Genomic DNA, 18,393 nt, shown 5'->3' on the forward strand with positions numbered 1-18,393 from the left:
CTGGTCTGGACTTTTGAAGAAGGAAGAAACACTCATTTGATCTAGTTCTTGGGGTGGGAAGACACACCTTTACTATGGGCCTCACCTTCTACTGGAAGCCTATATTGGAACATAGAAGAAGGAAGGTTTTTCTCTTTGTCTGCCTCCCCTTGCCTTGCTAACACATCCATTCCTTCCCTGGCATGGAGCCTACTTTGTTGAGGTTCAAGCATATACAGAAGACCAGCTGAGACACCCAGCCTTGTGGAGCTGAGCAACGGAAAGATTCTTGGAGTTTCTATTCTCAACCAGTCATTGTTGGATTAGCTGGACTGCAGCCTGTAAGTCACTCTAATAAATTCCCTTGATAGATGATAGACAGACAGACAGACAGACAGACAGACAGAAAGGTATTCGTTCTGTGACTCTAGAGAACCCTGACTAATACATGCCTCCATAAGTTCCAGCAGTAAGGCATTTTCTTAATTGGTTATTGAGGGGACCATTGTGGGTGGTGCCATCCCTGGGCTGGTGGTCCAGGGTTCTATAAGAAAGCAGACCAAGCAAGCCATGAGGAGCAAGCCAATGAGCAGCACCCTCCATGGCCTCTGCTGCAGCTCCTGCTTCCGGGTTCCTGTCCTGATTTCCTTTAACGATGAACAGTGATGTGGAAGTATAAACCAAATAAACCCCTTCCTCCCCAAGTTGTTTTTTTGCATAGTGTTTCATGGAGCAATAGAAACACTTAGACACACACACACACACACACACACACACACACACACACACGTCCAAGAGTAAGCAATGGCGTGTTCAGATCTGAGCACTATACCCCTTGTGGAACCCTGCTTGGCAGGAGATGGGCACTGGGCTGGGTAGGAAGCTGAAAAGCAGATGGCCACAGTACCGCCTAAGTTTGGCAGTCCTGGGTAAAGTACACAGATGCTTTTCTTAATTTCTCAAACAAAAAATATTTATTTCCAGAGGCAACACCACAATTCCTTCCATCCAGGCAGGGGCCAAAGGAGCCACAAAAGGAAGGGGACATGGAGATCTGCCACTTTCATCAGCCTCTGCTCAGTGGCAAACGTTTGCTTGTTTTCAGCATTGACAACCTTTAAAAACAAAAGACTTCCACTTACGAAGTGGGCAATGCCCGACTGACTATACACAACGGTGAAATGAAGATGAACTCCCTATGGCCACTGCCAAAGAGAGTTCTTTTTTCTTCCCACCTTGGGAAACATCATGTGGCCAAAAAAACAATACCAGAAAGAGACGATGTTCAAAGTTCTAAATTCCTTTCATCACAAAGAAAATAAATGATGGGGCTGGAGAGCTGGCTTAGCAGTGGAAAGCAAACTCAGATTGGTTCCCAGAACCCACGTCCAGTAACCCACAACCACCTGCGACTCCAGTTCTAGGGGACTTCATACCCTACTCTGGTCTCAACGGCACCTGCACACATGTGATACACATAAGCCCACAGAGGCACACATGTGCACACAAAAAAATAAATCTTTTAAAAATAATACATTAAAGAGTTAAAGATATTTAAAATGAACCCTATTTCTGCTCCCAGAATGGATTTCTACATTCTTTTCTCTTTCCCTCTACCTACAATAATCATTGTGGATATTTACCTGATGGAGGAGAAAATGATTTCTCTCCAACATTAACTCAGGAAGACCTGAAGAATTTCTAGCAAAAGTATACACTATGTTCCTGAGATCCCTTCTACATCTCATCTATTCATGGCAATGACTGTATCGTTTTCCAGAAAGATTTCAGATGTCATTTGCATTCCTTGTCATTATAAAATACTCATGCAAATTTATATCTGTTTTTTTCACTCAATATTACATTTTATTGTCTGTCTGTTGTTGCTGGTGATTTTTTTGTTTTTTGTTTGTTTGTTTGTTTGTTTTGTTTTGTGAGCAAATTCTCACTATGTAACTCACTATATATTGGCCTCAAACTCACAGAGTTAATCTCCTGAGTGCCCAGATTAAAGACATGGGCTACCACATCTATTCATTTCATTGTCATTATAACAGGGGGTAGTCATATTACTATTGAGCATTTTCTATTCGTGGTAGGTTGGAACACACTTAATCTTTCTTACACACTGGTCAAGGCTCACATTACCTCCTGAGGACACTGACCATCCAGCAGCAGTAAGTAGCAAACCCAGAATTCAGATAAAGAGCTGCCTCCACTGGCTTCTTGGGACCAGTGTGCTACACAGCCTTTTGAATTCTTTACTTAGGTCGGTGATGTGCTCTAAGGCATCCCAATTAAATTTTACCAAAGTCAATCTCGCCTTCATTTGCAGTATTCAAGGTCTTTCCAGAAAATGATTAATCAGTAACAAACGGCCACAATAATCACGATTCCAAATGTAACACACAGACTCACTTGTAACTTTCCACCTGTCTGCAGGAGGAGACAGTGATGAAGGAATCTGTGCGGGCACTGTAAGCAAGAGGCCCAGGCAGAAGAGAGCCTGGGAGAAACCTGCCAAAAGCATAGCTTTCCTGCTCGAACACCATCAGCATCCCATCCATAGACTGGATACAAATTAAATCTCGACCTAAAGAAGAATTAGAAGAAATTAAATATCTTATTTTTGATCAATTTCATGTTTAATAATCACTATTCTGCTCAAATACATCACAGTTAACTTTATCCGACAAGGTCACATCAAGGTAGCTTCAATTTTAAATTACAACACACTGAAAATATCAAGTTAGTAATATCAATACATATACACATGCCCCAAATTTTATATTTATAAAATGTTTATACTTTCATTGTATGTTCAATTTTATATTCATCAGGTGTTCATACTTTTAACAATATTTCTTTTATATGTTATATACCCAAACCCTCAGTTTCAAAATAATTGCTAAGAACAATCATAATCCTAAAATACTGTTTTCCCCAAACCTGACATATAAAACGTAGTTCTCCGGGGGACTATTTCATTGTCATATGTCTCTCTCATGCTTTCATATGACTTAGACATCAAGCATAGCACACAGGGAGCCAGGGATGCCAACCAAAAGGACAGTACATGCACAGCATGCAGCACGCTCTGAATGCAAACCCCAGCAGACAACACACCAGACACAAACACGCCATACAAATGAATACGCACTCGTGCATGCTCACACGCATGCATCCACGTAGACTCCACAGACTTGTTTTAGGTATTAGTTGTGAGTAAATCACAGTGATAGACAGTATCGCGAGCAACAGCATTGATGCCCTGTAAATTGACTTTGAAGATGTCTCCACTGTCAGTATATCAGTCTTGGTTTCAATACTTCTTAGAACACACTAAGATGAAGATGACAATGTCCATGACATAGTACACAACCCCTACTCTGAGATTGGATGGTATAACTCTGCATGCTCTGCTTATGTGATTAGTGTACCTTATAGCCCTACTATACAGGGAATAACTACACCAGGTAAAAACCACTTATTAAGGAATAAATAAAAGGTCAATCCCATAGTTTGCCATTTCTAGCCCAAACGTTAATCCCTTAGCTTTAAACAGTTAAATCCTATGTGGGCTAGTCCATATTGCCTTGGATATCAGTGATATTTTTATGTGTAATAAATATAAACTTTACAGTGACTTTGCTAGGAAAAATATTAAATTGTATAGAAGCAAGTGATATTCTTACTCTACCTGAATAAGAACAAACATACTGCCTAAAGAGATTCAAAAGAGAAAGCAAGTTGATGGCTGGTGTTTATTATGACAGAGTACTGTAGCTCACAGTGACTGCCGCAAGCTAACCAGTCTTGAAAAGTGTTAATGCTGCTTGAAAAAAAAAAAAAGTCTCTCAAGGCTCCACTTCCTTTGCAGCAATTATTTGATTGATTAGTCTCTATTTTTATTTTATTTTTATTCAATCTTTATTCATTACATCATTTGCATGTGGTCTATGTGGGTGTCCCTGCCATGAGCATGCATTCAGAAACACAGTCGATCGGTCAGCTACACTGGCAGCCCCACCCATCTATTAGCCGCTAAGATGAGGCAAGAGGCTGAAACAAACGCTGTAAGGTCTCCATATGCAAAGCACACGAACCTTTTACAAGGAGCATGCTCAGATTTTCAGCAAGGCTTTAATTCTATTTTTACTGTGGTCCTAATGATTTTGGTGACTATAAAAAGTTATTAATAACCCAGGAACATTAGTTAATTTGTAAAGTAAATATAATTGCAAAAAGTTTCAAGTCTGCCAACTTATCATCAGCAAAGGCACCAGGACTGCACAATGGGAAGGACGGTCCTGTTGAGGGATATTTGTACACTGTATGAAGCCGTATTGCTGTGACTGGTGTAATAAAAGCTGAGGAGCCAATAGCTAGCCAGGAGGTATAGGCAGGACTTCCAGGCAGAGAGAACTCTGGGAAGAAGAAAGGCAGAGTAGCCAGCCAGAGAAAAACAGGAAGTGCAAGACATAGAAGAGGTAATGCCACATGGCAGAATGTAAATTAATATCAACAGGTTATTAACTTATAAGAGCCAGTTGAGACAAGCCTAAGCTAAAGGCCAAGTTCCCATCATTAATATTACACTTCGTTGTCGTTAGTTAGGGCTAGCAATCTGAAGGCAGACTGGTGAGAAAGTCCCGCCACAGGTCTTCAAGAATCAGAATGCAAAGGGGAAAGATCACCTCCGAGGGGACACTGGATATCCATACGCAAACTGGGAAAGAAACAGAGGAAGGAAAGACAGAATTGAGTCCTTATCATATACCAAACTCCTCAACACAGGTTTAAAAATAAGTCTCCCAGGGTCCTAAAACAGGAGAGAAGCCAGCACACTGGCCTAGACAATGACTTCTTTTAAAAAAAAAATGCCAAAAACATAAGCAACAAGAATGAAACAAACAAACAAACAAACAAACAAAAAAACAGAAATATGAACCTGTCAAACTAAAAAATACTGACCAGTAAAAAAAAGCTGAATAGGAGAGGGGAGCAGAGGACAGGTAAAGGTAAGGGGGCAAAGGTAAGGGGGCAAAGGTAAGTGGGCAGAGCAAGGAAAGGTGCTTGCAAACCATGTGGCAAGGGCTTCATCTCCAAACCACACGAGGAACTTATGACGCAGTAAGAAAATGAGCGTTAATTTAAAAAAGTAGACAAAGGACCTGAAAGGTACTTTTCCTCAGAATGGATACAAGAAGCCAACACACCTATGAAAAGCTGCATCATAATCATGAGGAAATACAGCTCAAAATATCACCCACACTTGTCTGGGGAGAAAGGAAATCCTGCCACCAGAAGCAACACGGTAACCTGAGGACACCATGCCAGAAAAGCCCGGCACTGAGGGCAAACACTGCGTGCTCTCAGGTCCATGTGAAACTTTACAGGTCAGATTGGTAGAAACACAGAGTAGAAGCAGTTCGCAGTTACCTAGCGTCGGGGAACGGGCAGAGATAGGGAGAGATTAGTCAAAGGGAGAAACCTGAAAACTGGTAAACTCCAGCACTGAAGAGGGAATGGTTATGCCTTGTACATGTGGAATCTGCTGAGAATCGACCTTAGGTGTTCTCACATCAAAAAAAAAAAATTGACACTAGAAAGATAACTAGGGGGTGATAGATACATTAGATAGCTTGGTTATAGTAATTATTTCACAGTACGTGCATGTATGTGCATACCTATGTTTGACATATATCAAGCGTCACACTGTGTGCCTTCAATATGCAAAGCTTTTGTTTGTCAGTTATACCTCAGTGAAGCTGTAAACGGAGTTCCAACATCAGAAATAAGATGTTAAAGATGCTAACATGTGCAGCATACACAACCCACACAATAAATTATATGATGTCATTAGGAGGGTTTTTATTGCCTGTTTAGCTGGCCCAGGAGGAAAGAGTAGCATTGTAGAAAGGAAGTGAAGACACCATCGGCAGTGAACAGTGTCTAAAGTTAACAAAGGGATGACAGCATAAGACACAGAGACACATAAATGCCAGACATGGTGGCTCGTACGGTCTCAGGGCTTGCGTGGCTGAAGCAGAGGGCTTGCCACTTGTTCAAGGCCGTCTCAGGCTACACACTGAGTTCCAGACCTGCCAAGACTATATAACAGGGTCCCATCTTTTAAAAAATAATAGTAATAAATAGGTACATAAAAATAATTTTTCAAAGAAAAGGAAGCTCAGTATAAGAGCGATTCAGCTTACATATTTCAAAAAGAAGAAAGTCCATACAACAATAAATTAAGAATAACTGCATGAATTTCATATAATTCAGTGTAGACTAGATCTTGTGGCAGAATGCTAACTGTTCCCCCTATAATCCTTCTTTCTTTAGCATGCCAATCATGAATTATCTCCAGGCATACAGCTATCTAAAGTAAAGCATACTTCTGGTCCTCTGTTAAAGACACAGCAAATGATTGATGTCGGATGACCTTACCGAGACATGGCGTTGAAGTATTTGTGGGTGACAGGGTGCAAGGCATGCCACTTTAAACACTGCAGATCAGTCACTGCAACTGCTGGCTACAGGTGGGACGGAAAGTTCTCAGAATCACTGGCTTAGCATCACAGAATAAGGAACAGGACTTGAAGAAAACCTGAGCCCAGGAGAAAGCTAGCACCTTTGGCCCCTGTGAGCACAGTATAAGGATCTCCTTTCCTAAAGCTTCTGCAGCAGAGAGGAAAATACTTAAACTGCTACATCCAAGACAGCCAGCTGCCTCTGGAGGCACCTACTCTAGGTCTGGGTCCAATCCACCAATCACTGCTGTCCAGCAGGTGGCACACCTACCTCAGTTCCTTCTATGACAACTAATTACGTAGGAGAATTAGATCCAGCCGTGTAAACTGCTCAACGCCTTCACCATGCTTACAGCCACTTGAAGCCACATAAGCGGTGCCTGGCGCTGCAGAGCCTGCAATTTCCTTCACACACACCTCGCGATGACAACCCTGTCCCAGGTTTGCTTCCAGTAGCTCCTCTTCCTTGCACCTTCCTCGCCTCGTCTAGGGAAATCCTTTCACTCTCTTTTGCTTTAGCTACATGGCTTCCCCTGGGCATCCATGCCCTGCCCCAGCCTCCTGCCATGCCATTCTTAATTTTAAGATTTGGGGGGAATGACCTCATTCTGAATTTTAAAATAGTCCCTGACTTATGTAAACTATTTAGCAATGCCTAGTCACAGTTCAAGGACAGGTATAGTTTATGGTAGAGGAGAGAGACCCAAATCTCTAAAATGAGACGCAGGTAAAGACAAGGGCGAGACAGTCAAATCAGAGGCCATGTGGCTTTTCAAAGGGCAAAGTTAAGACGGAAGACGCTGTCTCAAATCTCAGGACCTAAGCCTCTGAATTCTGCAGGCAAGAAATTCGTATAAATGACGGGGGCATGTGGAGTTGAGTCTGTGACTCTGAACCAAAGCAGGTCTTCCCATAAGCCTCTCTTTTCCCCTCAACTACTCTTTGCCAGTGGTTTCTCAGAAGCCCATCCATACTTTCATCTTAGACAAATTAGCCATTGAAATGGTCTTGTTTTGTATCTCTCATTAACCCTAAGCTCAAAGGCAGAAACCTGTTGCTCCTCTGCGTGAACTAGAAAATGCCTGGCTCAGGGGCTGCACAAAGAAATGTCTTTCGAGGTGGAGTAAGCTAAGTAAAATAATTTACTCATCTGCACTTCAGATTACTTAGGATTTTATTCTACAAATCTCACACACATCATCTGAAGTATGTAAAAAATGCTTTATTTATTACAATCTTGGCTACTAATATTTAGAAAAATGTAGAGATCAACCCAAAACATAACTCAAAAGTAAATAAATAAATGAATCTTTCAAATCACTGCTTTGGAACCCACTTGAGAACGCATACCAAAGGCTCTTCTTGGGGATAAGGGGAACAGACAGAATGGTCCACAAAAGTGTTGAGAGTGTTCTAGATCTGATAGCTCAGAGACAACAGGAAGAGATTTCAAAGACGCCGTGATGAACATGCTGAAGGGTCCTGACACATGGCTAACATTATCATAAACGCTCTACCGTGCTTCTTTATAAGGCGTGAAATAATACTAACAGAATAATAACATTATTAAGTAATACTGTCATTTATTACATATCTATTAGAATCCCAGTGTTGTGCTAAGGAATTAACCAGCACGTTAGCTGCCACTGTCAAGAACTCTAAAAATTAGACCATGCTCCCTCTTCTTACATCAAAATACTAAAACTCACAAAGCTTCATTAATTCACTTAATGTCACAGAATTAGGAAGTGATAAAAGTAATGTGCCTGTACTGAAGTGCACTGACATCTGCGGAGGAGAGCGTTACATCAATAACACCGAGGAGTTAAGTCACTGACACTGAGCATGCGCGATGTAAGTGCTGCGCTGAGAATGGAGTACGCAGAAGACCGGTGCACCATTACAGGAACTCTCCCAGAAAGGCTTCATGATAAAGGTGGGGTGCATTAGCACCTGGAAGGCTGAGCAGCAGTGGTCAAGGTAAAGGGGGCGGAAGTGTCTGGGCGAGAAAGCGAACATCTCAGAAGCGGCAGCAGAGGTGCTGAGACTGGCGGTACAGTCCATTCAGCCAAGACAGCACGAAAGTGAAAGGCACAGCTGGAAATGCATGCTGACACTCTAACGATGGCCCTCGAAAACTAAACCTATAACTTTTAGCGAGAAATTACTAAGAAATTTGAAGATTTCATCATACTTTGGACAATTATCTCATTAATCTCAAACAGAATGGAACAATCATATCGTTTTAAATATTTGCAAGATCTAAAAAAATTGAGAAAAGGTCTATCAAGCCCATTTTGAAAGAATTTTCAAATCAATATATATTTTTTTAATCTTTCAAAGAGAAGGAAGAATTGTGCCTGCAGGGATGGAGAACAGAAAATAGAGTGCTCCACTGTGGAGCCTCAAGGAATGAATACTAATTAAATAGTCTATCTCACTTCCTGACGTTAGAATATACAGCCAATGTGCTAATGTGATTCGCAAAATAGTAACCAATCACATGCTGAACTGACCGCTAGATTCACGGCTTAATAAATTATAATCTATTCACTAAAATGGTGTGTAGGAGTGTGTTTGTACGGGCATTCCCAGAAATTCTTTGCCAGACATGACCCAGGAAATTTTCCGTCACTCACGACTATGGCAACAAGGGCCCTGAAGAAGGCACTCCAGGATGCCATTTCCTGCGTCTCTGCTCTCCCCTCCCTGGAGAATCCACACAGCAGAGTTAGGGACTGACATCCATGAAAGACGAGCACCATTACTCAGGGAGCTCCATGCTCTCTGACTCTCTCTGTGCTCGTATTTCTTCTGCGCACTGAGTGAAGAAATGCAAACGTGCCCTGTAGCCAAGCACAGATTGCCGTTCAGCAGGCAACTGTCAGAAGCCTTTGGTCTTTCTCCAAGCCGGAAAAACACATGAAAAACATCTGCACAGGTAGTCACAAAGGCAGGCTGGACACATCAGCAGTCTGATTTGCAGGAACAAAAGAGTCCAGCAGTCTGTGGAACTTCCGCTCCTTTGACACGGAAAAAAAGGTTGTTGTTGTTACCAAAGGGGTGGGGGGAACGTCTGAAATACTAACTCATTAATCTTTAAGCAAGCCTAAGTCAAGAATGATGAAATGTGTCTGCCGTGAGTAGGATTCCAAAACACACTGCCTAAAAACAGCCCACACGTGGACTTCAAACCTTCTCCAGGCTGCAGGTCTGCCATTAAATATCCTTCTAAGCTTTTCACTCTTACTATTGTACAAGTAAATCCACCACCATCTCTTGGAGATGTGCACAACTTCTACTGAACTACAAATACTTGGTAACTAGTTGAGGACAAGCAGATAAACTCTATCGTGGCTGTGGTAGTTTGAATAAGAATGGCCCCATAGGCTCAGACGTTTGAACACTCTGTTCAGCTGGCAAACTTTTGGGGAAGGAGTAGGAAGTGTGGTCTTGTTGCAGGAGGTGTGTCCCTGGGCATGGGTTGATTTGAGGTTTCTAAATACTCTGGCCAGTTCAACTTCCTTTGTTCGCTCCCCCAACCCCACTACTTCTACTTGTGAGGCCTCAGCTGTTCCTGCCACTGTGCCTTTGCCCCAACATCCTTGATTTTAACCCTCTGCACCAGTAAGCCCCAAATTAAACACTTTCTTTTATAAGTTGCCTCGGTCATGGCATTTTATCACAGTCATTGAAAAGTAACTAAGATATTATTCTTTTACTTTTTGGTTTGAACATTCTAAAAGTAATTTGTGATTAATCATAGTCCATTATATATTTAGATTCTATGTTTATAACCTTAGTTATAAAAGGATAAATAAATTTTCAAAGTCTAAGAAAACAGAGGAATAAACAAATAGAAAACATATTTAAGTAAATAGCTAATATTTTTAAGTATCAAAGAAAATAACACAGGTTCTCAATGACTATTCAACTGTTGCCTCAAAAATATCTTTGGGACACTAATCTCAAATTCAAGAAAAAACACTGAGACTGCATACCAACTTTTCCTATGAACGTGACTTTTGACATACTAATGTGTCTCTTCTTAAATGAAAAATGTATTAGTTTCAAAAAGATCATTACTGTTTTTCACCAAGTTTTTGTTTGGTTGGTTTGGTTTGGTTTTGGTTTTTCGAGACAGGGTTTCTCTGTGTCGTAGCTGCCCTGGAACTTGCTCTTGTAGACCAGGCTGATCTCGAACTCACGAAGATTCACCTGCTTCTGCCTCCCAAGTGCTGGGATAAAAGGTGTGCACCACCACCACCCATCTCTCACCAAGTTATTTAACACAATCTTTTCCCCTTAATTGTAAACAAAATAACAGATGATTAAAAGGATCATAAGCATTCGTTGAATTAGCATTCCATGTGATGATTCATTGAGAATTCAGTGTTAGACTTGAAAAGGTCCTAAGTGTGTGCTATTATCACTTGCACCCACAAAATAACAGGATTGCGTCCTTGGGTATAGAATACAGATATTTTAATAACATTCTCCATTAACAGATGCCACAAACATTCATGGTCTGGCTGGTATATACTTGGAGAGATATGGCTCAGTTTATATGAAACCTAATTAAACATTACAACAATACAAGAACAAGGGCATGTTAAAATATTTTAAGTAGCTATGGGCACATGATTAGTATCTGCAAGAATCAGAAAAATCTGCAGAACAAAGATAACACTTGTGCCTTGTGAGCCGAGTTTGTGGACAACCGGAAGTAAAAGAGGATGGAGCAATATGTATGAAGCCATGGACTGTGGCAGGATGTGGGGAGGGTGTCAGGAGGGAGGGCAGGGGGTGTGGAAGACACCACTAGGAAGAAAGCGTGTTCATCAGAACTGGGGGTAAGGCTGCGTCCCCCCAGGACGGCCGCATCCATGTTTCCGTCCTGGGGTGCCATCACTGTCCTCAGCTGGAAAGTAGCAGCATGAAGTGGACGCTCCACAGCGCTGGCACAGGGAGTAAAAACAAGTGCACACTTCCTCACACCTGATATGTAGCCAATAAACAGTGATGCACAACTGTCCCTCACAGACCGAACTTTTCCTTTAGGGAAAATGTAGTGGGGGAAGAAACACACACGTGCACACATGCACATTCACACACATATATGTGCTCACACTTAGACACCACACACACACCGAAACCCATCCTCTTTGGCAAAGCAAAGGGTTCTTGTTTCTTTTTAAGATTTTAACTCTGGAAAATCTCCCAGAACTTGGGTCCATATGAACCAGGGGCTGTCAAGATGATATTCTGCCTAAATTAGGGTTACTTCCCCTGAAAGCAATCTTCCTAACAGGGTAACTAACAAAATCACCTTGAAGAGTGTTCCCTGGGGCTGGAGGGACGGCTCAGCAGTGAAGAGTGCCTGCTGCGCAATCGTGAGGACCAGAGAGCGGATCCCAGCGCCCACACAAGAAGCTGGGCATCCAAGACATGCCTGCAACCCCAGCTCTGGAGAAGGCAGAGACGGGAAGGTCGCTAGGGTTTTCTGGCTAACAGCACAGAAGAACAACTGCTGAGGGCCAGTGTTCAGGAGAGACCCCGCCTCAAAGGAAGAGCTGGAGAGTGAGTGGCAAAGGGGAGATCTGATGCCCTCATCGGCACATATGCAGGTGCACTTACACTTGAGAAAACACACATACAAATACTAAGTAAATAATCTTTTTTTTTTTAGTACCATTTGTGTCAAAATCCTATCTGGGAATGGAGAATGAGCTGTCTCTTGACTTTGAATGCACTACCGAAACATGCACACGTGCACATTCTCATTCACTTCATTCACTATATGCTCATTTATCCTCTCTCTCTCTCTCTCTCTCTCTCTCTCTCTCAAACACACAAACACACACACACACACACACACACACACACACATCCACTTCATTAATTCTAAACAGTATATAAGAGACAAGACAGATACCATCGTATAAAAGAAGCCACAAGAGATCCTGTCTTGTTGCTCATCAAAAAGACAAACCCTTAGAGGTTGAGGAGGACGCTGGGGTCTATGCTTAATAAAAAGTAACTAGTTTCAAAGCCAGATAAACTACTCGGATAATAGACAATTATAAGAAACCCAGAGAGCATTTTCAAAAGTATTAAAACACACAATGTTGTTAAGTTGTCTCCACTTTGCCAAGCTGCTCATCATACACAGTTTAGCCCATGAAAGATCAAATCTAAAAGCAAAATATTTGCTTTTTTTATACTGCCACTTCTCTTGGTCTTAAAATCATTAGTATATCAAAAGGAATAAGAAAAATCATAGTTTAAACTCACTCTCTTCCCACTATGACGAATCAACTGAAGTTGGGGGCAGACAAAAGTCTGGAAATGCTGAGCTGAGGTTCAAGCTGATAGAAGCACCTGTTTTGAGAAGGCAAACCAAGCTGAACTGGAGACCATGACAACACTGACTGCACTTCCTGAAATGTCCATTTCTATCCCAGGGTTCTGGATGCCAAGGAACCAGAGCTTAATACACCAGGTCTTGCTTTTTCACTAAAGAATGCAGTTGGAAAGCTCCGTCTCTGACAAAAACCACAAAGAAATATAGGCCATAACAATCATCTTCAAGTCACAGAAGCAACTACCTTAGTAACAACGTCCTAATGTCCCCAGAACAAAGGACAGGATTTGTCCACAGAGCTTTTCAGGGTGTCAGTGACCTCAGGGCAGCCTGATGGCTGACGATGGCTCATCACAGTCAGAGGAGAACCCTTCAAGGGCTAGCATAAATTCTATTCACCAAGCCAGGAGCAAAGGAAAAACTGGTTTAAATCTTATCCAGGCCTAGGTGACCATGCTTTAGAAACTCAGGAAAACAGAGAGTAAGGAGAGGGCTCCCTCTGCTGTCCGGCAGAGAATCAAGCGTTACCAGGAACAGCTGACTGGAGTTGTTTGGGTGTCTCTTGAGACAGTCTCACTATGTAGCCAGGCGTCCTTTGAATTTCAGTCCCCCCACACACACAATATCCAGACAGAAATTTGCCTTTTTCGAAATGTTCCATATCCATTTCCACATTTCCTGGGATTCTCTTTCTCCCTATCAAAGATTCCTTCATTTGATGCCTTAAAACACTGGAATGTGGGATGTGGCAATGAATTATTATGGAAAAGGCTTGCCATGCAAGCCCAAGGGTCTAAGTTTAATGTCCAGAACCCACACCAAGTGCCTGGTATGGCAGCGTGTGCAGCCACCCCAGCTCCTTGGGGCACACTGGTCAGCCGGCCTGGTTTACTGAGAGAAAGACTCTGGGAGAAGTAAAGGTGGGCAGTGACTGAGAAATGGTACCTACAGCTGCCCTCTAGCCTCACGGGCACACACACGTGTGCACATGAGACCTCTCTCCCTCCCCTCTCCCTCCTCCCTCCCTCCTCCCTCCCTCCCTCACACACACACACACACACACACACACACTCATACACGCCAAGAGAAGATTGTTATCACAAATGTGCAACTAAATAAGACCACTTATATATTTCAAATGAATCTCTCTAAATAAGTGTTCCACTGTCTGGGTTTCATTCTGTGCCTTTGGTTACCTGAGAGACATCATACAGAGGGGAAAGTAAAGAAAGCAAGTCGAAGCGAAGTGGATTTGAGGAGAACAAGGAAGGCGGTGTCTTGTCTCACAGAAGTCCTATGAAATTACAGGAATCAACTTAAGGACTCAACCATAGCGGCCATATAAGGAGAGCTGACCTGCTCATCACCAGCACTTCTAACCCAAGTGGCTCTTCCATGAGGGAGGAAAGCAAACCTGTCCTGGTGTGAAGAGAACCGAGGCTCAGGAAAGCTCTCTGGTCTGCCGACACACACAGCCGTCTTCCAGCCTCCACACCAGCTGTGTGGACCCATACAGTAGGCACCTAGTGACAGCTCTCTGATTCCAGATTTATTTACCATCAGAGCTACATGCTGTATACTTATATTTTACGTCTAAATCTGATGTTAGAAGTGTTTTTACTTGACAGATAAAGCTTGATATAGTTGATTATAACAACAAAATTAAATTATAAGAAAGCAGAGAAAAATCGAGTAACGTCAGTTCTCTATGTTGAATAAAATATTTGTTAAATTTTTAAAGGATTTTAAAGTATATCAATACACTGCCAAAAAACAAAGGAAATAAAATTCAGAAGCCAAAACCTAAGTAAAAGTAAAACCCACAAAGGTACACAGAGCCCTTGGGACATTTTCCTAAGCCAGACAATCTAACCATAAGCTTAGGTTTTCATGGTCTCAAATGGCATAAAGAAAAGGAGAGAATAAGGAGGAACCACCCAATATGGGGACCCCAAAAGACCCTCACAATGTCTCCAACCTCATCACCACATGGTAAAAACCTAAGACCACTAAGAACTTGACCCCTAATCTAAACAGAACTCAGAAAGAGCATTACCTCAATCAAAGGGAAGGAAAATAAAGTGCACATATCAAAACTTGGAACCAGATGAAGGAAGAAAAAAACTCCCTGAAGAATTCATAAAATTCATGCTGATTTTATGTGAGTTTGCAGACTAAACCATTCTATCAGAGAGTCAAAAAAAAAAAACTAAATCTGTGAATTTAGAATAAAATTGTCCTGGGTTAGAAATACCACCAAACACCTGACAAAAGAAAGTTCAAACCTTCAAAGGAACACACCAATCATTCACATGGATGAAGTTTTGAAAAATGTAACCTCAAAGTCAAAATCAAAATATGCAAGAACCTGAAAGAAATATGTGCAAGAGACAGCAACTTAATAGCAGAATTGGAATCCTAAAGACTTCACATTCTGAACATGACAGGACATAAAAATATGACATTCTCTAAGCTTAAGGAAATTAAGGCAAGCATTAAAAATATAGTCAAGGGCAAGCTGAGCAGACCCAGAGGTGTACCTAGCCAGGGCTGAAAACCTCCCGAACGTGTGATGTACGGCCTGAGCAAAGCATCCCCAAGTGCGTCCACCATGTTTCTTTCTGAAATTACAACCTTAAGCTCGGTGTGCTTAGATACATACTGTCTAACTGAGCATGCTCAGGAGTGTGCCCATCTCTAAAGCATTCCTGAATATGTATAAGTTTCCAGATAAAATCTCAAGACTTCCTTTGCTCATGAGAGGCACTGCTTCCAAAATAGATGCCATGTTCTCCTCTCCTGCTGGGTCTTTAAAAAATACATACAAATATATTATGTATGACCATACATATGTATGTATACAGTATGAGATTCTTATCAATGATTAAGCAGATTTTTATCAGAACCTATGAAAACAGATGCTGGAATGGAGTTAACAAAGCTAGCACGTGTCCAAGAGCACAGTCAGAGGAAGAGCATGGCCAGCCAAGCATGGTGGATGGGCTTGTGACCTCAGCACTCTGAGGCTGAGGAAAGAAACATCCAGCTCAAGGTTAGCCTGGGCTACAGAGAGAAACACTGTGTCGTTCTAAACATTTGTGATGTAGGAAGAAGAAAAGTAGATCTAAATAGATCATATAAAATGCATCTCAGTAACAAGAAAGAAAATACAGTGAAGTTAAAACAACAGGGCAAAATGGCCTCGCACGCACACAGCTGGGCGGAGCTAGAGAGACTGGGGTATGATGCAACAGCAGAGTGAACCGTTTTGCATTCAATTCTCAGATCCTCCAACAAATGACAGTAAGTGAATATCAAAAGGACAAATAATGGCTGAGCATTATCTAGAATTAGCAGACATCGGACCTTCAGATTCATTAAAGCCCAATAAACCACGTCAGACAAGTAGAAATAAATCTGCTCTTAGATGCCCCGTGAGAAACTACAAAACACCAAACAAACATGTACACACTCTCCTACCAGCACACAGAAAACACCAAACAAACATGTACACACTCTCCTACCAGCACACAGAAAACACCAAACAAACATGTACACACTCTCCTACCAGCACACAGAAAAGGCAGATCACCTAAGGAAAGAAACGGGCTCATCTAAAAGCTTGCTTCCTTCAATGAATCGAAAAAGAACTGTCAACATAACACCGCAAGCCCAGTCTTCCACACACGCGCACATGCATACACACACTCCCTCAGATACAAAATGAAGCTAAATATAAATATTTAATCATTAGTGAAACAGGGGTTCTACTCACATTAGAACCCAAAGCCATCATGTGGGCCAGGCAAGCACTCTCCAACTGGACGCGGGATCACAGATCACAAGTTCACTTCCTCAGGAGAGCCAAATTAATCAATAAACCTCTTCATATATCTTTATTATCATCACTTCTCTCATCATAATTATAAGTATATAGTTTTGTACTTATTGATTTTAGAATTGATATTTTTAACTTTCTTCTCAAACCAAAGGAACCCATGTGCCTACTGACATAGGGAGTTGAGTTTTGTGTATATATAGTTTCCCAGTTTGACCAGAACATTTTGTTAAGGTGCTGTCTTTTCTATGGTGTATATTTTTTGGCCTCTGTGAAAAAGAAGGAAGAGAGGGAGAACGGGAAAAAGGAAGGGAGGAAGGGAGGGAGGAAGGGAGAGAGAAACCCAGGTAGATATAGAAGTGTGGGTTAATGTGTGGGTCCTCAACTCTAATCTATTAATAATGAGTTTGTTTTATGCTACAACTCTAAAATATATCTTAAAATCTAGGGTGGTGATACTATTGTTGTTGTTATTATTATTATTATTATTATTATTATTATTATTATTATTTAGGATCGTTTTGGTCACCCTGGGTTTTTGGATTTTCATGTTAAATGTAACATGTTTTTGAACTTCTGTGAAGAATTGCATTGCAATTTTATGGAAATTGCATTGAGTCTGTAGGTTTGTTTTAGTGGGATAACCATTTTCTCAGTATTATTCAGTCAATCCATGAGTAAGGGTGGTCTATCCATCTTCTGGTATCTTCAATTTCTTTTTTTCAGTGTCTAAAAGTTTTCTCTGTGCAAGTCTTTTACTTCCATGACTAGATGTATTCCAAGATATTTTAATTTTTGAGGCTATGGTGAATAGTAGTGTTTCCTTGATTTCTTTGTCAGCTGTTTACAGGAAGGCTATGATTTTATGCACTTTTTGCTATTTTGCTGGGTGCTTATCAGCTTTGGACTTTTTTGATAGAGTCTCTAGAATCTTTTATGTATAGAACCATATTTATTATTTGCAGATAAGGACACTACCTTCTTCCTTTCTCTTTGTAGTCTGTTTATCTCCTTCAATTGACTTACTGCACTAGCTAAGATTTCAAGTACTGTGGTGAACAGGAGGAGGCAGAGTGGACATCAAGGCCTTGAGGATGACTTTAGTTTAGTGACACATTTCATTGGCTGTAGGCTTCCTGTATGCTGCCTTCATCGTGCTTAGGTATGTTCCCTGTATCTTTAGACTCTCCAGAACTTCCATAATAAATGGACACTGAACTTTGTCAACGGCTATTTTTTTCATCTAATGAGAGGATCATGTGGTTTCTGTACTTTATATGGTAGACTATACTTTAAATAAATGCCTGCGTGGATATGGGGAAATGGCAACACTCAATACTAGCAGGAGTACAAACTAGTACAAGCATTGTGGAAATCAGTATGGAGGTCCCCTCAAAATACACACACACACACGCACACACACACACGCACGCACACGCACACACACACACACACACACACACACACACACATACACACAGATCTACCATGTGATCCAGCTATCCCACTCTTCAACATATATCCAAGGGACTCTATAACCTACTACAGAGATGCCTGTTCATACATAGCCATTGCTGCTCTATTCACAATAGTCAGAAAATGCAAATAGTTTAGATTTCCATCAACTGATGAGTAGGTAATGAAAATGTCGTTTATTTATACAATGAAATACCATT

At 41.4% G+C, this 18,393-nt stretch overlaps 1 protein-coding gene across 3 annotated transcripts in view; it reads right to left on the bottom strand.

Moving 5' to 3' along the window:
- Bbs9 (Bardet-Biedl syndrome 9) overlaps positions 1-18,393 on the bottom strand; it is a 405,148-nt gene that overhangs the window by 310,110 nt on the left and 76,645 nt on the right. For all 3 annotated transcript variants that reach the window (XM_048446631.3, XM_048446632.3, XM_048446634.3), the window contains one exon: positions 2,398-2,572. In XM_048446631.3, coding sequence (XP_048302588.3) covers positions 2,398-2,572 — 175 coding nt within the window. The remainder of the gene's footprint in view (positions 1-2,397; positions 2,573-18,393) is intronic.

The sequence above is a fragment of the Myodes glareolus genome, chromosome 4 (assembly GCF_982192425.1).
Source record: "Myodes glareolus chromosome 4, mMyoGla1.1, whole genome shotgun sequence".
NCBI classification, from domain to species: domain Eukaryota; kingdom Metazoa; phylum Chordata; class Mammalia; order Rodentia; family Cricetidae; genus Myodes; species Myodes glareolus.